This window comes from Candida jiufengensis (genome assembly GCF_024610255.1).
Source record: "Candida jiufengensis strain CBS 10846 chromosome Unknown scaffold5, whole genome shotgun sequence".
Lineage (NCBI taxonomy): Eukaryota > Fungi > Ascomycota > Pichiomycetes > Serinales > Debaryomycetaceae > Lodderomyces > Lodderomyces jiufengensis.
In genome coordinates, this window is record NW_026261558.1 from 401929 (window position 1) to 425256 (window position 23328).

Here is a 23328-nt window from a genome sequence, read left to right on the forward strand (position 1 = left end):
CAACAATGGTACTATTACCAACTTTGTCAGGTTTAACATCAGTCGAAATAAATCCTCATAATCATAATCAAATTAAACAGAAGAAGAAAAAGGATGATATTAAACCTCAGTCAAGTAGTAATAATAATAATGAATTCTCAAATCAATATGGCTATATCTCACCTGACACTTTTTCCAATGAATCAGATACAAAAGACGAAGGGTTTTTAAAACAAAGAGCTCATGCATTGAAGGAAAAATTACAATTAAATCAAGAAGATATGCCAATACAAATCCATTTAAAAACTAATAATAAATCAAAACCGAATGATAATACCGAAGGTGGGTTGAGGAATAGAAAAAAGGAAAAATTGGATTTGAATACTGATCCAAATACTTATGATTATGATTTAGATGATTTAATCAAGGAAGAAACTAGTAATGCCCAAAAACAACAACAAAAAGAATTTTATAAAGATCAAATATTTGGCAAAGAGAAAGAAGCAATGGTTTAAGATAAGTAACGACGGCCCAAGGAGACTAAAAGTGAAATTAAGATTCAGAATCAAAGCTAAGATCTAGATACACGAGTTGGATTGTCGTACTGAGATTTAGTGATACAAAAGAAAACTGAGATTTGCCTATGTGAAACTTAATATGTCAACACTTTTGCTGCTTATAAACTTTATTCAATACAATAATTTGCTAATCAAATGATTCCTATTTAATGACTATCAATTTCATTATAAGTTTTATTTTTGTGGACACTTTCAAACAGTGCGTATGGACAGCATGCTTAATTTTAATCAGTTTAATTGCTTTTAATTTGTTGAAAGACAGAGATAGTATTCAGGGTATATTCAAAATTCCCGGATCATTACCAATACTAGGTCATTTACTTGAAATTCAATTAAACCCATCTTTAGTTTTTATGAGATGGTGGGAACGATATGACAAATCTATTTTTCAAATTAAAATTGGATTTAGAAAAGTAGTTATAGTGAATTCATATGAAGATGTCACAAGTTTATGGCTAAATCATGCTTGTCAGAACAACTCAAGACCGTTAAGTTATACATTTCATAGTGTCGTTAGTTCGTATCAAAGTTATACAATTGGTACCACTCCCTTCAGTAATACATACAAGAATAAGAAAAAAAGTCTATCTCAATTGTTGAATAAACCGTCTTTGAAGAGTTTAATACCCATAATCAATACAGAGAGCAATTATATTATTGATCAAATTCTCAAAGATATAAACAAAAATGACTCAGTTAATTTAAGAGATTATCTTCGGTTTTTTGTACTAAGGTGCTGTATACATATGAGTTACGGCTTAATTTTAGATTGTTTCGGTAAAGATAGAGAGTTGTGCATGAGAATAATCAACAACGAGAATAATATAATAAGATTGAGATCACCAATTTCCAATATTCAAGACTCAATACTAATCCTACAACTTTTCCCATCATTCACTAATACAAAATCTGCACATGAGTGCGGGAAGATAAGAGATCGATACATGAGATTTTTATACAACAGACTTATACGAGAAATAGATAAAGGGAATGAAGAATGTATTAATAGCATGGTGGGTAAATTAGTTACTAGTCAATGTAAGGCTCAATTGACTGATCAAGAAATCAACAGCATTTGTTTGACACTAGTGAGTGCTGGATTAGATAATACACCATTAACCCTAGATTATGCAATTGGAATTCTATCCCAACCAAGACTAGGTGAATCAATACAATCAAGAGCAATCAAAAAAGTCTTAATTGAATACGACCAGAATGACTTCAAGAATTTAGATGGTGGGAACAAAATGAATACATACATTACTGCAATACTTTTAGAATCTTTAAGAGAGTTCACAGTACTCCCGTTAAGTCTTCCTCGAATAACGACAAAACAAATAATCTACAACAACATATTACTTCCACCAAACACAACCCTATTCATGAACGCATATGCAGCAAATCACGATCCGGTCCATTTTGAACAACCTTACAACTTTATACCAGAGAGGTGGTTAAATGGAGATGAGTTAGTTTATAAAGTTAAAAATTTTCAACATTTTGCATTTGGAGCTGGGTCTAGAATGTGTTCTGGTCAGAATTTAGCTATGAGACAGATGTATATTTTTCTATTGAAATTCTTATTGATGTTTAAAATTAAACCACCAAGTTCTGACAATGACTTGATGGAAGTCAATCCATTTACTAGTAATTCAAATCCCAGAGCTACTTCATTTGAACCAAAAAATCATAAAGTGCACCTCAAACTAAGAAATATATTACAATTTGAAGATATTATGAACATATGCTGAGAAATTTTCTGCGATTTATAATATGTATACAGCTATATAGTTTTATCTAAAATCTTAATCTTTTTTTCTTTCATCAAGCAAATAATATAGCGTAGGATCAATGTATCCAGTTTTTCGAACAACAACAGATCTAGTACTTGTACCCAAAGGTAAATCATATTTCAAAACACCAGTAATAATCAAATCAAATGGATTCTCGCTTATAATCTCCCATTTTCGAGAATTATCTTGGCCCGTATCATTTGAGAACGTTTCTAGCGTGACATTCTTACCAGGATTTAGTAATTTAACTTCTCCCTTTTGTATAGTTGGTTCCCTTGAAAAAAACCCACCTTTAAAACTCATTTCTGATTCAAGACTTAGTATAGTTCCTAATTTAACAGTTTCAACTTTCGATGATGAACCCTTCTTGACATACATTTGTGTTTTATCAACTACATCAGGTAAATACCCACTTCTTGCAAATAAATCCAATTCAACCTCTTTAATATCCACATTGAACCAACCTGGATTAAATGCATCAACTACTATATTGAAAACAAGTTCATCTTTACTAACAATAGGATTTTCAATTGATGTAATTCCAACTTCTGTTAAATCTTTTGTGGTTGCCATTATAAAACCTAGTATGAATCCAACTGATAATATAACTATGATACAAATTAGTGTGTATATGAATGATTTTACACAACTTGCTCTTATTTCAGATTTTTGAGCTAGAAAATACGGGTGATTATCTATATGATTTGTATTACTAAAATTTCTTGACCCCTTTTTATGCATTGGTAAATCAGGAAGATCGAAATTATAAGATCTACTGGATTCTTGATCAAAATCATCAATGTCGTAGTAAAAATTATGTTGTTGATTATCATTGTATGGAAATGGGAAAACATTTTTACTTGCATCATGATCGGGACTAGTTAGTTGTTGACCAGTAGATAAATATCTTTTTGGACGTTTTATACCCGGTAAATTCATATTTAAAGATCTATAATGAGGAATTTTCTTTTGCGGATGTTTTAATAGTGATGAAGATTCAGTAACATGTGGGAATTTAACATTAGAATCGTAATAGATGAGTTCATCATCAAAATCTTCAATATCTATATCATCAGGTATAGTGCTATACCTTCTTGGTTGTGATCCTTTTTTATCAAATAATTTTGAAGTAGTAGATCTCAATTTTGAGGAAGTTGTAGATGATTTATAATTTTTCTTTGATGTATTTTTGCTTGATATAGAATGAACAGCTGATGACGAAGGTGCATGTAAGTGTTGTAGTGACGATATTTGTGGATGTGTTGGAGTTACTGTATTAAATTTTTCTGCATCTTCCTCTGATGAGTTTTCTTCAACCATATCATCTTCTATCTCATTATATGAATAAGCATCGTCTTGATGATAAATATCGTTTATTGAATGACCAATACTTGCATTTTGATTATGATTCAGTCCCAGGTTAGGGTTTTGTTCAACAATTGGAGCTTGAAGAAATTGTGCAGAATAAGCTCTACCTCCATCGGATTCAATCATTGATATTGATGACAGAGCTGGATGATGTTGACGTTTGAATCCTAGAGAGTCCAAATGACTTGCACTAGTCATCGAATTCGCTATAGAAGGAGCTTTATTACCTTTTGATTTATTTCTGCCTTCATTGTCATCTCTTTGACTGAAACCAATACTACCAGCAACACTAACATTATCCGACATATTCAATTGATTTGGTGTATCTTCTTCATCATTTCCATTTTCATAAACAAAAGTTTCATCACTATCACTACTTTCCACATCATCAACAGCGCTTGCTAATTTAGCTGCAAAAAAATCAGTCTTTGTTGAGCTTTGTTTCGCTATCTTTTTATGCTTAGATTGCTTGTTCGTATCTGATAAATTCGTTAATGATGATGCATTTATACTTGAATTGTTTGGGTGATGCATAAAACTGGCCTGCAGTTGTTGTTGCGACTGAGATAATTGTTGTTGAGATTGTTGTTGTAGCTGTGGAAGTTGTTGCGATTGATTAGGCTGCAGCAGCTGCGATTGTTGCTGTTGAGGTTGTTTCGATTCTTGATCATGTTGTTGAGATGATGATTGTTGCACTGATTGTTGAGACAGAAGATGTTGCTTTGAATCCAATATAGAATAAGGATTCGAACTTTCTTGTGATTTTAAACCTTCGTCATTAATGGTTGATTTATTATTTAATTTTAAAACTGATGCACCTGGAGTAGAAACTGCACTATTATTATTTCTTAAATTATTTAAAGTTGGAGTAATTTCTAAATTATGAGAATTTGAAGGTAGTACAGGAAATACAGTTGACTGAGGAGATTTATTGATTATATTTGATATTAAAGTTGGATTTTTTGGATGAGGTTCTCTAGAATGTATAATCTTTTGCTTGGCTTTTAATGATTTATTAATATTTGAAATTGAATTCTTGTTGAGACTAGGTGAAAGTGATGCTTGTGAAAGATTATTCAATTGATTTAGGTTTGTTGCTGACTGATGAGTTGATAATGGACTTTTGAGTGGACTGTTTTCTAAAGTTGATGATGAGGCGATATGTTTCACTTGCAGTGGTTGTTTATCTTTTGATGAGGTTTTAGCTCGATGATCAGTGTTGATTGCCAATTTTTTGTAATTTTTCGTCGGAGACAATTTCGTTGGTTCATCATTTGGTTTATTGATCGTACTATTTTTGAAATCTATCTTATTTTTGCTAGTATCGTTTGATGAATTTTGATCGAGAACTTCATTATGAGGTTCATCTGTAGTTTCCTGTGACATAGTCGTATCATATATTATTTGATTGTAACATAAATTAATTTGACAAGGGTACTAAAAAGAATATATATAATTTAATTAATTAAAGTCGAAGGAAATTATGTATAGTCCAATTACTCGATGTTGTTGAATACGAACTTGTAGACTTGTTTTGGTCTGTTGTAGTGTATTTATTAGATGTATTTATTTATTATACTCTAATTACTTTTATAAATTGTTGCACATTACGCTACCAAACACCATCAATTTTTATATGGACTGTTTAACAAAGGTACGACAGATTAGAAGTAAACTCTACCTTATCTACAATTGTCTATTACGTTGATTTCATTTCATGATTATTCATTTATTTTTCATTATTTGTACACGTTTACGTATTTTCATCAACTCAGTCATCATTATACAAATCTATCTATGAAGGATTAAAAGGAATAATATATTCACTACCCCATTGATCATAAATACTTTCATTTCGTTGATAATTCTGTTCTTGAAGTTGTTGTTGTTGATTTTGTTGAACATCGGGAAAAGTTGAACCCTCTTTCGTGTATACATTGTAAAATAACCCATAAGAATTCAAAAGTTCATGATCTAAACCTGATTCATCTATTTCTCTTGCGAGGTTTTTATCTTCCTCGTCTAGGTCTTCATCTATTTGGATTGAATGGACTGGTTGTGTTCTTTTGGGAGTTGATTCTCGAGTAAAACTGCTTTGGTAATGTAAAGGATGATGCTGTGATACTGGTCTATCTTTTGATTGATTGAAATTTTGTTGTTGAGTTCTACTTTGATTGGCATATTGATTTTGACTTTGATTTTGATTTTGATTTTGGGTTTGGTTTTGGCGTTGATGATTGTTTTCAAGTTGATTCTGGTATTGATGATGATTAACTTGACCAGCGAATTGATTCAAATGTTGATGTTGTGGCAATTGACTTTGTTGTTGTTGCTGATGTTGCTGCTGTTGTCGTTGTTGTTGTTGTTGTTGCTGAATTTGACGATTATATCTATGTTGTGTGTTAGCTTGATTTTGATTTTGCTTGTAACCTTGATTGATACTCTTTCTAGATTCATTTTGATGTTGAGTTTTAGTTTGTTGATGAGAGGGAACTTCAGTTAAATTTCTCATAGTTTCCCAAAAATCTAATCCTTCTTCATCTTCTTCATCTTCATGCAGTTGTGAATGAGCCATTGCAAAATTATTAGTTTGTCTTGACTTATGTTTATTATTATTATATTTGGAGTTTTCTGCAGCTGTAACTAATTCAACTGCTTGAGTTAATGGAGTTAAAGGATTTGAATCTGGAGATATATCTCTTTCGTTTCTTTCGTCTGTATTCAATAATTTCAAAAGATCTGATTCTCCTTTAGCCGCTTCTTCAGAAGATTGAATCAATACCTTTTCTGGCGATGACGATGATTCTTGATGGTGATGATGATGGTGATGATGATGATGATGTTGAGTGGTAGTAGCATCAGCAAATACATTTGGAGATGACGATGAGTTTAATTTTGGAACTTGAGTCATTGGTGGTAAGTAATTGAAATGTTGAAATCTTGACATTTGATCTTCTGGTTCAACTACACTTCCTGGTGTACTTGAATTTCTTTCATTATTCAGTGAATAATGATGATGAACATGTTGATGAATTACAATCAGCAAATCATTAGTTTTTGCATAATCTACTAAATATTGAACAGATTCTTGATCCTTTATTGAACCAACTTTGGAGTTACTTGGATCTCTTTCTCCATCATTAGATTTTGAATTTAACTGATAAAACCATTCCATTTCTGTTTTTGAACCAGTATTTGTATCTATTTTTCTTCTTTTTAATTTTCTTTTAAATTCAGGTTCATCGTAAGACTTTGATAATTCTTCTTGTTGACGACTTAGATTTTCCAAAACTTCTGCAGAATTACCATTTGTAACATTTTCAACTTCCTTTTTAATTATTGGATCAGCTTTACCTCTAACAACTTCCGTTACTAATTTTCTCCAACGATTTCTGCACGTTAATGAAGGTCTACTTTCAAATGCACTACACACAGTTCTCCACTTTGTGCCATATAATTTGACTTGCTTAATTAATAATAAATCTTCTTCTTGAGTCCATGGTTTTAATCTATCTTTAGTTCTTGGATCTAAAACTTCCATATATCTTTTTGCGCATTGATCATCAGTTCGTCCTTCAATCTCTTGAGCTACTTTCAACCAAGATGTACCAAATTTTTCAAAGGCTTTAACTAATAAGTCATCTTCTTCACTTGTCCATTTACCTTTACGTAATGAAGGGTCTAATGAATTACTCCATCTTTTACGACAATCTTTACTCTTTCTTGTACCATCCGGTGACACTAAGTCTGAGATTTTTTCCCAATCAATAGAATCTATATCATTATTGTTGTTTAATTCTAATTGTATAATTTTAGCTAATTCGATATCTTCTTCTTTTGTCCAAGGTTTACGTGCCCCTTTTCTAAATGTTTGAAAACCCAAGGATTCAGTTACAGCTAAAGGATCAATCTGTACCACTCTTTTTCTTGTAAATTTAGTGGAGTCCGTTTGATTCATATCTGCATTATATTTTAGCGGGATTTTACTTGTATGTGATGTGTATGAATTATGATAATAAAATGAATAAACACTTTGATTGGTAGTAAATAGTTAAAAACTTATACTTGAATAGAATGATATAAGTTAACGAGAAAATAAACGTGGTAATTCTTTCAAATACCTCTTGATTCTTCTTCTCGAAAATTGTCTTTATTTAAAATGATACTTGATAATTATAATATTTTGTCTTTAGACTAATGTGTAATAATTGATTAATTTTTCTAAATATAATAATTATAATTTAAAACTGAAACCAAATGGTAGCTTTTGAGATATGAATCACATAATATATCACATCTAAATGGTTGTATCTAAGATTCAAGATTAGATCTGTTTTTAATTGAATAGATAAAGTAATGACACGTAGACGATAAGATTAAGGGGTTTTTACGGACTTTTGACTTAAATACTGTTAATTGTGTTGCTTATAAAATACTATGAAAAATAAATTGAATTGTTTCATTTCCACTTAACTTTCTTTGTCAGCTTTTTCAGATTGTCTTATTTCTTTATTTTCGATTAATCTTAATAAATTTCTTAATAGTATAGCAATAGTAACTTTACCAATAGAAGGAACATATAAACCAGCTCTTTGTTTTATATCATCATCAAAATTTTTAAAACTTGAAAAATTTATCACTATTGTACCATGAGTCACCAAATTAATTGGGAATTTATAATTTTCAGTTGGAACACCAGTTATTATAACATCACATTGAGGTGCTAAAGTTTCTATAGTATCTTTTTGATCTAAATCAACAACTAAATGTCTATGTTCCAGTAAATCGTCACCTCTTGTAAATTGTTGAATATTATTTATATCAACTGAATATACTGTTGCTCCATCGTTTGCTAATAATGCAGCTAATGGTCTACCAACGATTTCTGATCTATTTACAATTAATATTTTTTTACCATATAATCTATTTCCATAATGTAAAATATTATTATAAACTCCTAAATATTCTAATATTTTTACCATTGCTAATGCAGTACATGGTATTATTGATTTTTGTTGATTTTGAGGAGGATCTAGAAACCTTATATTATGATATAAATTATGATAATACAAAAAATTCAAACCTTCAACATCTTTTTCAGGTGATATCAATTGTTGTAAATATTGATCTTGTTTATCTCCAAATACTGGGAAATAAACCATTATTCCATTAACTTTTTCATCTTTATTTGCTTTTATTAATGAAGTTTCCAATTCATTCTTGTTTACTTCAATTAATTTATAGTTAAAACCCAATGACTCACAAGTTTTACCGGTCCAGTTTGCATACATTTTTGCAGCTGGATCTCCATTTGCTAGAAATCCAACTAATGTTGGTCTAAAACTTAATTTTTTAACTGCTGCAATAACCTCATCTTGATATGGTTTAGCAATTGTTGAAGCTAGTATAGTTCTTCCTGCTGGCCTAGACATTTTTTGATAAGTGAAATAATCAAACAAAAGAAACTTTTCGGGCAATGGGGTAGTTGCTGGTGAGGCAGAAACTAATGAGATGAATTAATTGATTTAATGTTACTTAAAATAATTCTGATATATTATTAATTATTTGTTTTGTACTACATAAATTGTATTACACAAAGATTTGTTTAATTAAGATTTTGACTCCCCTCCTTAATAATAATTAATTGGTCCCATTTAATAAAGTCCCATTCTAAAAAGTACTACACAACAATCTAAAAAGAAATGAAGTAGAAGGTTTCGATAAGATTAAACTATTACTTATAATGATTTTGGAGAAGCCTTTATACATCTACTTAATTATCTTAAATGAGCTGATGCATTTTTATACAAACTTTGCCAAATAAAAGCTTCAGAAAGCATCATTTCCACATCTTTTTCTTTCCAATTAGCAGTTGGTGGATTTTGCAAAAACAATAATATTTCTTGAAAATCTTTCTGTTGTAAAATTGTTGAAAATTTAACCAAGAAAGCAGCACATACATAAGTATGAAATGTGTTGAAACCTAGTGGTTGTTCACTTAGGTAAGTATCCCACATTCTAATTATTAAGTTGATAGGCAATTCTCTCATTAATAAACAATTCATCCACCTGAATGAGAATTGTAAGAATTCAATACCTTCATTTTCAAAATGCTTTAGTAAATTATTATCTATTTTAGTCATTAAATTTTTTAATTCATTAACTTGTCTTATAATACCTGGTTGCTCATGAATATAATTATCTGTTATATTTTCTAGCAACCTTGATAAACACCAATAAGAATCTGCTTCTATAATTGATCTTACTCTATTACTTAATTTTGATGTATCAAAATTATCGAGATTATAGTTTTGTAAATTTGGATCTTCCAATAGTTGGTTTTCTTTTTCATCTATTTCATTATCCAATGCTAAATATCCTGGTATAAACAACTCTTCATCTTGATTTGATTTTGTTTGTTTTCTTTGTAGTTGCCATATATAATTATTTAAGAATATTTGAAAAAACGGAGTTGCCAAATCATTTATACCTTGAACATAACCACTTGCTGGATGTCTTATAGCCCAAAGATACAATACTTTTCGAAGTGATACTTGTGTGTTATGATAACCATATAATGGTATAGTAGGGTTAGTTCTTTTAACATCAATTTTTATTTGATGATATATTAGCTTTTCTCTACCTGCATTTGATAATGAAGTTGTCAGATTATTTTCTGGTTCATCAAAATTTATTTGAACATTTCTTATACCTTCTAGATATTCTTGACGTTTTCTTTTTAGTGTTGATATTTGTCTTGCTTTATTTGTGGGGAGGTAACCTAGTAATAACAACCATGATAATGCTCGTAATTCATTCGGTATTCCATTCCATGATAGTTTTCTTAACTCTTGTATATCAATTATACTTTCTGATGTTAATATTGTTCTAAATTTTGCATATTTACTATTTAATAAGTTTAATTTATTAATTTCTATTTTTGTTTTCATATCTTCTATATCTATTGATTGTTTGGTGATTGTTTCATGATTTAATTGAACAGTTAAATCTGGATACAACGAGTCCATCATTGGAGCCGAATATGATGTAGTTCCGGTATTTTTTTCATTTATGTCTGCATCCCAGTCATCATCTGAATCTTTATATCTTACGTGTCTATCTGATTTCGAGCTTGTATGAATATTACTAGAGCTAGTACTTCTATTTGAACTACCTTGATATAATGATGAATTATTTATATGCGGATTTGAGTTATTATTTGGTTTCTTATATGATAAATTTCCATATATATTACTATTTGCTTCCTCAATGGAATCTCGACTGCTGTTTCCTGTTAATGATAAGTTTTTTAAAAATGATGATAAATTTTTACCTTTCCCACCTTGTCCTTCAAATATAAATTCATTACTAGACCCATTATATATTTGAGCCATCTCCTGTTTCTTCTTCCCCATATTGGGTATATAATATGAAGTTGTTGTTAAATGATCTGGTCGTTTTAGATTTGTAACAACTAATAATATTTCGAAATACATTTTTGCTACTACAAACAGTTTTGTGTAACCTTCTCAGGTTGTATGTTTTAGCCGTAAGATAGTAAAGTAGTTGTTGACAGCGTTTGAAACATGATAGAAGCTTATGAGTTTAAGCTGAAAAATTAGAAAAAGTAAAGGGCCAATTATAAAAATACAACCGTTATTACAAAATTATGAACAGAAATAAAAAAAGTACCCAAAAACCAAAAAGTTGCAAAAAAACTCACTTAACAAACTCATCATAAGAATTACCCAATTCATGCTTTAGTAAATACTCTTTAGCATCAACCCCAAATCTATAACCATTTATCTTCTTATTAAATCCCAAAACTCGATGGCAAGGAATAATAATTGCAATTCTATTAGCACCAATACAATTCCCAATAGCTCTACTCGATCCAACTTTCATACCTAGCTCGTTAGCTATATCTCCATACGTTTTGACTTGACCTTTGGGGATTTCTAATAATTTGTTCCATACTTTTCGTTGTAAATTTGTGCCAAATATAAACTCAATTTCAAATTCTTGAGATGTTGATGGATCTTTTAGTACTTTCATAAATTTTAAGATTTCTTCTTCAATTGCTGAATTATGATTTAATGTTGAAACTGGTCTCAATTGATAATCTTTTAATGGTTTAAAATCATTGACTAATTGTTCTCTAAATGCATTTGAATTCTTACCTATTGACGCGTAATATATTTTACCAATTTCATCTAATACCAACAAAGCATTGAATGGTTTATTCTCAACAATTTTGTAGTATAGCACCTGTTGTTTCATTATAGCTGTAATTGTAGTTGTATATGATCGAATTAGATCTAGGAAATAATATTGTGGGGTAAAGTTAAATCTATTAGATTTTAAAGATCTGAAATAAAAAGATTGTAAAGTTTAGATTTGTTTTATAAATCCGGTGATTATTTGGTAGCAGCAATTTTTTATATGGTAGCTTTTTCAAATAATTTTTCATCATCTTCACATTGAACTTTTCTATAGTTTCCATAGTTCTATTATTATAAAAAGTTCCATATTTTATATACAAAAACCACCAGAAAAAGATGTCAGTAATTGGAATAACATTTGGTAACACTACATCATCAATAGCAGTTGCAACCCCAGATGGTAAAGTAGATGTAATTGCAAATCCCGATGGTGATCGTTCAATTCCATCAGCTTTATCATATGTTGGAACAGATGAATATCATGGATCTCAAGCAGAATCAAGGTTGATTAGAAATCCAGAAAATACTATAGTTAATTTCAGAGATTTTATTGGTAAAAAATTCAATGATATCAAGAATGACTTTTCATATGGTTCAAAACCAAAAGAAGTAAATGGTGAAATTTGTTATGAGATTAAAAACGATGGTAAAACTGAAATATTAAGTGTCAATGAAGTCACTAAGAGACACTTTAAGCAATTGAAATTAGCAGCTGAAGATTATATTGGTAAATCAATTGAAAATGTAGTATTAGCCGTACCAACTGATTTTAATGATGTTCAAAAACAAGAAATCACCAAGATTTCAAAAGATGCAGGATTAAATATTTTACAATTTATTAATGAACCATCAGCTGCTTTATTAGATCATTTAAGTGCAGAAGAAAATAGATTAAGTGAAGATAAAATTTACGTTGTAGCAGACTTTGGAGGTATTAGATCAGATGCAGCAGTTATAGCAGTAAGAGGTGGTGTTTTAACCATTTTAGCTACATCACACGAGTATGGATTAGGTGGTGATAATTTAGATCAATCATTATCTGAATTTTTCGCAAAAGAATTTGAAAAAAAAAATAAAATCGATCCAAGAACAAATCAAAAATCTTTATCAAAATTAAAAGCTGAATCAATAGTTGTTAAAAAGACTTTATCAAATGTTCAGACTTCCACTTGCTCAATTGAATCATTAGCTGAAGGTATTGATTTCCATACCTCCATCAATAGATTAAGATATGAATTAACTGCAAGAGATGCATTATCCAAAATGACAGGATTTGTTGAAAAAGTAATCACAAAAGCAGGGTTGGAACCATTAGACATTGATGAAGTTTTATTAGTTGGTGGATCATCACATACTCCAAAATTAGCTTCAAACATTTCATATTTATTCCCAAAAACTACCAATATCATAGCTCCATCAACTGACTCCAAGGCATTAAATCCATCAGAATTAGTTGCTCGTGGGGCAGCATTACAAGCTTCATTAATTGAACAATTTGATGAATCAGAAATCAATGAATCATTACAACCAATTGTTGTAAACACTCAGCATTTATCAAAATCAATTGGTATAAAAGACGCAGAAGGTAAATTCCAACCAATTTTAGTTGCTGAAACTGCTTATCCAATCAAAAAATCAATTGAAGTAACTAACGGTGATTCATCATCAGTATTAATTCAATTATATGAAGGTATAAGAAAAATCAAAGAAACAGTTATTGAAGTAGAAAAAGATGAAGATGATTCAGAAGAAGAAGATTCAGATGAAGAACCAGAAATTGAAAGAGAAGCAGTCTATGAAGCTGGCGATTTATTAGCTGAATTTTCATTGAAAGATTTAAAACCAAATTCAAAATTAGAAGTCACTGTAAATATAACTCAAAACGGAGTCTTACATGTTTCTGGAAGAGAATTAAAACAAGGGTCCATTGCTGTTAAAGGGGAAGTATCATCACAATAAACTTAATTTTGGTAAACAATAATTCATGACTTCAATATATTTCTTATAGAAGTAATTTAATACTATATAGACAATTTATATATTTTCATTGCCCCTTAATCTGATACATCGATCTAATACATCAATGTTTAGATCTCGATCGATTTCATTTGGTGTTTCATATCTATCGTTGATGAAACTCAATTTTTTTAAATTCTGGTTATAATCTTCCAACAAAAATTTTTGCTTAAAAATTGGTCCCTTGGCCCAGTTGGTTAAGGCGTGGTGCTAATAACGCCAAGATCAGCAGTTCGATCCTGCTAGGGACCACTTCTATTGTAATCAATTAGTTTTTTTTGCAGAAGCTGTATTCAGATCGAAAGTATTAGTGAAAGTATTAGGTATCAGTAGGGTCGAAAGAACTGGCTCCTAGTCATTTTTCGGAAATAAGTTAGTTGTAAAGACATATATTTTTATTGAAGTTATACTAAATAGCTAAAATCTTTTACATAATTCTTTTAATGCTGCTTCATCATTCATTAATGCATTTGCAACTTTTGACATTGCTCTCTTTTTTGAAGTATCAACAGAAGTACCAATGAGTAAATCTCTAATTTTTAAATTAATAGTGAATTTTCCAAATTCATTTTGAGTAACTAAATACTCTGGTTTTGTTCCTGTCTTGGAACCAATTAATGCATATAATTTATTTTTTGCATCTGGTTTTAATTCAATGTCATCATAAACTTCAATTGGAAATAAATCAGTATGAATTGGAGAATCTGGTACAAATGGTTTTTCTTCTTCCGAAGCTTTATCTTGATTTTCACCATCTTCATTTTCACCATCTTGACTACCATTCTTTGATTCTTCTAATTTTTTTAATTTTTCTAATCTTTTTAACTCATTTCTTTCTTTTCTTTGTAATCTTACTGGTTTTTCAATTTCTGCTCTTTCTAATGCATATTTTTCTAATACTGAGGTATTTTCTAAAGCATTTGCTGCTGCATTTAAACCTGCATCTTTTGAGTTTTGAGCAATACCACGACCTAAAAATTCTCCATTCATTTTACAATCAACAACAAAATCTGTATTTATACCATCACCAGTTGCAACAATTTCATAAACTGGACGTAAATCTGCTCTACCAATAACTGCATACAATTGTGATTTAGCATCTCTATCAACAGGAGTTTTAAGATATTTACGTCTGAAAACATTAAGTTGTGGTTCATATAATTTTTCTAACCAATCTTGAATATCTTGAACATTTAATCCTCTTTCGACAGCTAAAGCACCAACATAAGCTTCAAAAACATCAGCGTATATTTTCAGATCAGTAGGTTTTAATGGATCTGAGGCAAAATTAGTTCTTAATTTTTTATCAAATCCATATTGGAAAGCTAATTTTCTTAAAGTATTATTATTAATTAAATCTGATCTTATTCTTGATAATTGACCTTCATCACAAGCTGGGAAAATTCTAAAAATTATTAATGTGACTAAATTATTTAAAACAGAATCCCCTAAAAATTCTAATCTTTCATTATGTCTTTGAACTAATGTTTCAGTCCCTAAATAAGTTCTATTATTAATTCCCGATTTATGAACAAATACTTTTTCATATAAACTGACATCATTAATTTTTGGAAGTGGTGGTAAATCATTATTAATACCAGTAATTGAAATTTCATCAGTTGCACTACGTGGGACATTATATACAACACTTTTTGAACTACTAGCATCCATTTTAGCTAATTCTTCTTGATCTTCATCAGTAACATTAATTTCATTAGTAAAAATTTGATCCAAGATAGGTAATTGACCCAATTTATGTTTTGATTTTAATTTAGAAGCTAATGACATTAATTCACTTGTTTTAATTTCATTTCTTGTTGAACTATCAACATCAGTTGAATTAATTACTTTTAATAATTCATAATAATCTGGGGCAGATTGTAAAATTGTTGCAACATTTTTTTGAAGAGTTTTAGCAGCATATTCCAATTTTTGTAAATCAAGAAAACCAATACGATGAGAAGGTTCTTTATCAAATATAGCTTCACCGAATGCCAGGGATTTACTGACTTCACTGGAACTAGTTCTGATTCTTTTTAAACCTTCCTCATTGTTTTCAATAGCTTCAGAAGCTAATCTTTTCTCTCCAGGTGATGATCTATCAGTTTTGATAATAATTGATGATGATGATTGTTGTAGTTTTTTATTATCACTTGATCCTCTAACAGTTTTCAAAAAATCTAAAAATGCAGAATCTGGTTGAATGTTAGACATGATACGTGGCCGACTTGATAAAGTCCTAATAAATGGGTTGAGAAATATGATTTGCTTAAGTTGAAGATAAAAAGAAAAAATTATTTAACATTGTTGAAATTAAGGGAAATACGTATAATATTTATATTTTTTTTTAAAAAAATTAATTACACAAAATAATATTTTGTTATGTATATAATAATTAATATATAAATTATTATAACATATAATACGTGAATTGATTTATTTAAATTGATTATCGACCTATCTAACCACAATGTTTTGATCCAATTCATTCAAATCCATAATCTTTAGCATCAAAAGAACCGAGCTCAATGGAAATGAATTTTGTACGTGTCCATTATACATAATTTTTCAATATTTTTTTGCCTCCGTTTTCAATATCTGTGTCGTGTAGACATCAAATTATGTTTCAGATTTTAATTATGATTTTTGCAATATTAAAAATGTTAAATCTTAGATTTCATTAGATCATTTCAAATCTCAAACTTGAGATCTTCAGAGAGGCTGGGATTTTTTACCTTTGTTGAATAAGTGGTGGCAATAATGCTTTTCTTTTCTCTTAATTTAGTTGTTGGAAGTAGAAAATTTGTTACGTTACTAAGTTTGGCATGCAACACTATAGCTCTGTTTCTTCTAGTGCAAAGTATATTATTACAGTGAAGTATAACCACCATCAAAACTTGGGTATAATAGGCTTTCAAGCATAGAATATTGGCTTAGCTTGTTGTGTTTTTAGAGCTTTATGTCACTTAAATGTGCTTTTCAAATTAAAACCTTAAAAGGATCCAGGTGTCTTGTTGAGAGTAGTAATGGTCTTCTATACTAAATTGTAATGAGAGCTTGTTGTAAGTAACAAAAACTCAGATCTAAACTATATTTCACTGGTAAACCTCACGAAGCTTAAACTAATTTAGTAATTAAAAATATTTCTAAAAGGACTTTACTTTGTTAAATTAAAAAATCAGCGTTACTCATATATTAACAATTGATAGGGTTACTAAGACTGTAACTTTCTTACCATTATTTATAAACATATATGAAACGTAAAACCCGTGTTGAAATCTGAGTTTTGTATCTGAAATCTAACGCTTTTGTGTGATGATTTGAGATCCCAATTTATTCAGTATTGAGGTCTGAAGCAATTGTTAATTACTCCAAATTTTTGTCTGATCATTCAATTATAAGCTTAACAGACTGTGAGTAATTAAATAAAAAAGTTCAAGAGTTTTGCGAAGGTTTGATTTTTGTAATCTCTGAGTTCCGCTAGATTTGTTTTAAAAATTGACTTTGATTTAATGCAAATATTGCAAGCTATAGTAAAAAGACAATCAACATCTACAATCGAAAGCCAGTAAAAGCACATTCCTAAGTCTGGTTAATTTCCAAACTGGTTGATTAATTTAAAAATTATGCCATTTATCAGGTTCAGGAACTCTTTTGAATTCAATCTAAATATGTAATTACGTGGTAGCAAGATTTCACTTAAAAATTTGGCACAAATTGAAAAATTTAATAGCCTTCTTTATAAAGAATACATTAAAACAATTTCCGTTCAGATGTCTAAGAACTCAGTCAAAAGAGTGGTGAACGCAAGTAAGTAACACAATTGCTACAAATTTACCAAGACTTGAACAATTAAATCTAACGAATTTTATTTTAGTTCAAAAATTTTATCCAATTTCATTAGCAGACAAATCATGGGACAACACAGGATTACTTGTTGATTCCTCATATGAAGAACCAGAATCATCAACAACCCAACAATTAAAAATATTATTAACAATAGATTTAACTCAATCAGTTGCTCAAGAAGCTATAAATAAACAATGTAAATTTATAATGTCATATCATCCTTTTATATTTAGAGGTTTAAAATCAATAACTCAACAAGATCCTCAGCAACGTTCACTTATAAAATTAATTCAAAATAATATTAGTGTCTATTGTCCACATACCGCGGTAGATAGTGCAAATGGTGGAGTAAATGATTACTTAGTTAAGATTGTCACCGACAGCGAAAACTCAAATAGTAGTAAACCTATTGAACCAGATTCAAATGATCCAAAATGCGGTATGGGTAGAATAGTAGAGTTGCAAGAGCCTAGGTCAATTACTAAAATTATAGGGAATGTGAAAAAAGGATTAGACTTGAGGCATTTACAAGTTGCTATCTCAAATGAAGGTACAGAAAAACCGATCAAAACTGTTGCCATATGTGCTGGATCAGGAAGTGGAGTATTCAAAGGTGTGGAAGCAGATTTATTTTTAACTGGAGAATTATCACATCATGAAGCTTTGTATTTAAAAGAGAGTGGTAGTCATGTTATCTGTTGTAATCATTCAAATACTGAACGAGGATTTTTGAAAGTAATACAAAAACAACTAGCTGATGAATTAGATCTAAGTGAAGAAAATATCATAATAAGTGAAAGCGATAAAGATCCTTTTGAAACTTGGTGAGTGGGCAAGCATGTATATAGTTGAAAGATAAGGTTGTAAAGTTAGTACTTTCATTTCAAATGTGATACAGTACTCGCGTTAATATAGTTACTGGCAAAAACATGATCTCTCAGTGGCTCAGTGAATATTTGGTCCTTGTTTATCAGTCTTTACAAATTTAATCCCCGGCCTTATATAGTATAGTTCAATCTATAGGAAATTCATCGCGGCATTGATATATGAATTCGAAATAAGTAATTTATACACAAATATATAATCAAGCTTAGTTCTTAAAAAAGATTGTCTTCATAACTTTAAGAATCTTCATATATAGGTCCATTTCATATATTGATGCGTGGTCCTTGACTCTTTGATCTTCCAGCAAGAAGTTCGATGTTTTTAGCATATTATCAAAGAGATTTCCAATGAGTAAATTCACTTGCTAACGTCATTGCAAATGATTGGCATAGGTAAATAGTAAGAAGTGAATAGCAAGAAGTTCGTTCCTTAATCATCAAGGTCTTGAACCCTCATTTCTTCAAAGTATTGATATACTCAGTATACTTTTTAACAAAGTAACTTGTATTCTATATTGATCTAAATGATGATTCAACTAATATTTTCTTTCCAACTTTATTAAAACTATATATTTTATACAATTTATTAGCTACTGACTAACTGTTTGATCTTGACGTAATGTTGATGGGGTGTTTATGAGCTGATTCAAAAACACACAATTTTGCAATTTGATTTGTTATAATTCTAAGGTTATAACGTACTTTATGATTCTGCATATACACAAGAGTAATTTAAACACTATTATTACCTTTTTGCAACTAGAAAGATTATACTTTAAGCTAGTTACAAATTAAAAGATCGATCTGCGTCAGAGATCACGGCAGTTGAGACAAGATTAGTCAAGAGGGTTCTAGACTTGAAGCTTAAGCTTTCACAGAAATAGTATCACTGACGTTGCTTGCCTGATACAACGTTTTCACACAGGATTTGTGAGAGATTTTTGGCCCAAAAGTACCTATTGTTAGCGAAGAATGTTGTATAGAACCACGTCCTTCAAATCTCTTGGCTTACTTACTCTACTTTCATTCACGAGGTAGTTCATACTACTTTATGGTATTTTCGTATCTGTCCAAGATCCACACGTATCTAGATCCCGATCCAGACTTTGGCCGATCCATAACAAAAAATTCAATCAGCATAACAAAATTCGCTAGGATCTAGCATAACAAAATAGTTTAGATCTATCGTAACAAAAACCTGAAACAAGCATACCAAAAACCTGAAACAAGCATACCAAAATCTTGAAATCTAGCATACCAAAAAAATTTAGATCTAGCATATCAAAAAGGTTTAGATCTAGCATAACAGAAACTTGAAACAAGCGTAACAAAAATCTGAAACAAGCATAACAAAAGTATTATCAAACATAACAAAATCTGTAGATCCAACATAACAGAATCTCTACGATCCAGATCTTGATCTCGATCTCGATCTCAATCCATCTCTACCACAGTAATTAATTTGGGTTTGAGATCCAGCAAATCTTGATCTTCGATCTCACTCCGACCTTACCTCAATAGTTTATTTTAGTTCGAGATCCCGCAAATCTTGATCTCATTCTCACTCCCTCCAGCATTTTACCTTCTTCTAATTGTCAAGACTATTGTGATACAGATAGTTCAGTCTTAGATAAAGAGTGACTATGAAAGTAATTAGCATTTGAACTAAGTTAATGGATGGTTAGATAATTAGTAAATTTGTAAAGGAGCTGAGTGCATCAACATATGTTTGTGGTTGCGAAAAATACCCCAAAAAGGCACTCACTTTGATCCAATGTTTTCGTAACTTTTGGCACTTTGTTCAACTTGTTCTGGCTACTACATTGCTGTTAGCCCTTAAAGAATATTGAGATTGAGACTTCAAAAAGATATTTACGATTATTTTCCTTTACCCACCCAAATATCTAGAACAGAGATGGAACCTGTTTAGATAATTTCTGATGGATAGTCAAAAAGTTGAAGTGCAAATTAGCTTTCTCTTATCTGATGATTTCATATCTCGAAGTCTTTTTTGCAAAAATGTCTTTTCCAGAGCAATTTTTTGACAATGATGAAATATTTCATTTCGTCAACATATTAATAATGACCAAAACTTAAACAATTTTGATAGGTTTGGTGTCTTTTCAATGACCAAAAATTTAGCATTAGCTAGTTCCAAGACACTCACTTTACAAACCAAAACAATTTTGCGTCTCGAATTGAAATACTAACAAATAAGTACTGATACTGAAGACACAAACTAGCCAACTTAGCTTCAACAGTTGGAAAATATTAAACCTAACGTCCTTGATTAAAAGAAGTGATGGATAAGGCGTTATGGCCAAAAAATGTGTATTCAAGTAAGATTTCGATGAAAACTTGAGTACTGAAATATTTTTATGTTCACATTACTCGCTATAACTTTCAATCTGTGGGAACTGGAGCTGAAATTTCATATTAAATACATTCGTATTTGATTAAAGATCAGTATGGCATATTAATCAAGAAGTAGTGACAAAAATTCATATTTTGGGCTGAAATTTTCGATGCATTTTTCAGGCACAAAGTACTGCATATAAGCTTATTTCAAACTTAATTTTTTAACACTGGAACAAGCTCATGTTTCATGCTTATTCAAGACGCAACATGAACTTTCCCCTTAAATCTCACTTCAAAACATGCGGCAAATTGCTGAAATAAGTCTCAATTGTCTTTCACGTTTACGAATGACTTGAGATAATGCAAATGAACTTTATGTTAAATTACTATCCGACTCTTTTCAACTCAAACTGTTTAATAGTAGAAAGAGGCTTGATATTTCTCAAATTAATCAAAGAATCACAAATAACTGGTTATGAGGCAATCGCATTGCCGAATCGTTACAAGTCTCTGACATCTAAATTTTGCAATTAATTGTTTAATCAATGACACAAATAAGTCGGCTCAGGTTAATAAATATTCGCATGTTGAAGTTAAGAACCACCTTTTCCAATCTCATTCTTTCAAACTCAGTTACTAAGAAATATGCACGAGCGCCGATGACTTAAATATTAATAGTTGAAGTAGGATAACAGTTACACTTGTTAGTAGCGGCCAATACATAAAAAATTTCGTCTTCTTCAACAACTACGCTTACTTCACTGAAAGATTTTACTAGATAATTTCTACAAGTTAGATGTTGCTGTTTTTTGTATACATAGGCTACGCAAAACAACTTTGAAGTACCTGACATTTTTCTGGCTTACTTGGTATTGAAATAGTCACCAAACAATAATCGATGCTTTCATTGCATGTTTCAGCATTTCCTGGTCAAAACAAATACTCTATGAACTTACTATTGTATTTTTTACAAGCAAAATGATTATTAAATAATATGTTTCAAAAAATGCTACCAACAAATTTTGTAACAAATCACACGCAAAAAAAAAGTTGCAAACACAAGCATAACAGGAATCTAAAAATACATTATCTATTTCTATTACATTGTTAATCATCACATATGACTAAGTACACTAAACTCAAAATGCAGCATTCAACAATCAATTTATACTGATAGCATTTGCAACTAGAAAGTTCTAGGAGGTCATTTTATTTTATATAGAGGAAACCATAGTTAAGAAATAATAGGTTTCAGTCTACTTTACGGTAACGTTAGAGCTTAAGCTATAGTTAATTTGGGAACTAGATGCTTTCTCATATTGACGTACCCTGATAAAATTCTCAAAAGGGGTGGTTCACAGCTATCAACAACTTCGCTTTTGCAGAATTAAAAGACATGTCTTTGTACAGCTTCAACATCAGCATAGATAGAGCCAGAAATGAGATAAAATTGTTGCATACATGTTGCCTATTCTCTCTTGATGGTACTCAGAGATCGTAATATGGCTTAATAATCTGTGAAACTACCCCTAAAAAAATTGAGAATTTAACATTTTGCGCTCGCACATTTCACTTTTTTTTCGTTAATTATTTTTATAGCATTTCTGAATACCTTTACTCTTTACCAATACAATGAACTAGGTCTAATTGCATAATCTTTTCTAGTTGTTGAGATATTAAGCAAAACGTATAACTTACTCAAATGGGCAGCTACAGCCTTCAAACTAGTCTAGAAAATTAGATCTTGATCTGAATGACCCAATTCTTAAATGTATGCGTTGATATCAGTGCCAGTTGTAGAGATATAGGCCATTTTAGTTTTGGCCATTTGCAAGGTTAAAATTGCACAAAGCCGGATTTATATTACCGAAAGTCACGTTCTCTAGCTTTTGTAGCGTAATGGCAAAGGTAGTTCACTTCAAATTCCGAAAGGTGCTGGGTTCGCTTCCTGCTAAGTTTTGGTCCTCAAGGTAAAAATTACACAAAACCGGAGAAATAACTCCGCTCACGTGCCGTAGTTAAGTATACAATTTGAAATATGTATTAATCACGAAAAAATTAAATTCATCAGAGGCAGATCATTGAAAGAGGTAATTATTCAAAAAACATTGAAGCTCAAAGGATTATTGCTTGATTCATTCTTTAGTCAAATTGAGCCTATTTTTTGTAATTGAAAATTTTCAAAGTAATTATTTGTGTCCAAAAATACACAACGTTTTTATGCAAAAATATTTTGCAGCATAACAAATATTTTGCCCATTTAGATATATACAAATCGAAA

The 23328-nt window shown here is 30.3% G+C and overlaps 10 protein-coding genes across 10 annotated transcripts; 4 read left to right on the top strand and 6 right to left on the bottom strand. All coding sequences in view use genetic code 12, as the record gives it.

The window, feature by feature from the left end:
• Positions 1-5: 5 nt before the first annotated feature.
• Positions 6-494, top strand: KGF54_001601 (uncharacterized protein; the record flags this gene model as incomplete). Its single annotated transcript, XM_051761989.1, has 1 exon — positions 6-494. The coding sequence occupies one exon, from the start codon at positions 6-8 to the stop codon at positions 492-494; it is 489 nt and encodes a 162-aa protein (XP_051621139.1).
• A 212-nt stretch (positions 495-706) lies between these two features.
• KGF54_001602 (uncharacterized protein) lies at positions 707-2308 on the top strand (the record flags this gene model as incomplete). The annotated part of the gene is made up of 1 exon (XM_051761990.1): positions 707-2308. One exon carries the CDS (start codon positions 707-709, stop codon positions 2306-2308), a length of 1602 nt encoding a protein of 533 aa, XP_051621140.1.
• Positions 2309-2362: 54 nt separating this feature from the next.
• On the bottom strand, positions 2363-5104 carry VAC7 (Vac7p; the record flags this gene model as incomplete). Its single annotated transcript, XM_051761991.1, has 1 exon — positions 2363-5104. One exon carries the CDS (start codon positions 5102-5104, stop codon positions 2363-2365), a length of 2742 nt encoding a protein of 913 aa, XP_051621141.1.
• A 409-nt stretch (positions 5105-5513) lies between these two features.
• BAS1 (Myb-related transcription factor BAS1) lies at positions 5514-7676 on the bottom strand (the record flags this gene model as incomplete). The annotated part of the gene is made up of 1 exon (XM_051761992.1): positions 5514-7676. One exon carries the CDS (start codon positions 7674-7676, stop codon positions 5514-5516), a length of 2163 nt encoding a protein of 720 aa, XP_051621142.1.
• A 511-nt stretch (positions 7677-8187) lies between these two features.
• Positions 8188-9150, bottom strand: KGF54_001605 (methylenetetrahydrofolate dehydrogenase (NAD(+)); the record flags this gene model as incomplete). The annotated part of the gene is made up of 1 exon (XM_051761993.1): positions 8188-9150. The coding sequence occupies one exon, from the start codon at positions 9148-9150 to the stop codon at positions 8188-8190; it is 963 nt and encodes a 320-aa protein (XP_051621143.1).
• Positions 9151-9495: 345 nt separating this feature from the next.
• GYP1 (Gyp1p) lies at positions 9496-11133 on the bottom strand (the record flags this gene model as incomplete). Its single annotated transcript, XM_051761994.1, has 1 exon — positions 9496-11133. The coding sequence occupies one exon, from the start codon at positions 11131-11133 to the stop codon at positions 9496-9498; it is 1638 nt and encodes a 545-aa protein (XP_051621144.1).
• A 304-nt stretch (positions 11134-11437) lies between these two features.
• KGF54_001607 (methylated-DNA--protein-cysteine methyltransferase) lies at positions 11438-11998 on the bottom strand (the record flags this gene model as incomplete). Its single annotated transcript, XM_051761995.1, has 1 exon — positions 11438-11998. One exon carries the CDS (start codon positions 11996-11998, stop codon positions 11438-11440), a length of 561 nt encoding a protein of 186 aa, XP_051621145.1.
• A 278-nt stretch (positions 11999-12276) lies between these two features.
• On the top strand, positions 12277-13899 carry SSZ1 (Ssz1p; the record flags this gene model as incomplete). The annotated part of the gene is made up of 1 exon (XM_051761996.1): positions 12277-13899. One exon carries the CDS (start codon positions 12277-12279, stop codon positions 13897-13899), a length of 1623 nt encoding a protein of 540 aa, XP_051621146.1.
• A 474-nt stretch (positions 13900-14373) lies between these two features.
• Positions 14374-16170, bottom strand: DCR1 (ribonuclease III; the record flags this gene model as incomplete). Its single annotated transcript, XM_051761997.1, has 1 exon — positions 14374-16170. One exon carries the CDS (start codon positions 16168-16170, stop codon positions 14374-14376), a length of 1797 nt encoding a protein of 598 aa, XP_051621147.1.
• A 1559-nt stretch (positions 16171-17729) lies between these two features.
• Positions 17730-18633, top strand: NIF3 (Nif3p; the record flags this gene model as incomplete). Its single annotated transcript, XM_051761999.1, has 2 exons — positions 17730-17766; positions 17834-18633. 2 exons carry the CDS (start codon positions 17730-17732, stop codon positions 18631-18633), a joined length of 837 nt encoding a protein of 278 aa, XP_051621148.1.
• Positions 18634-23328: the final 4695 nt, after the last annotated feature.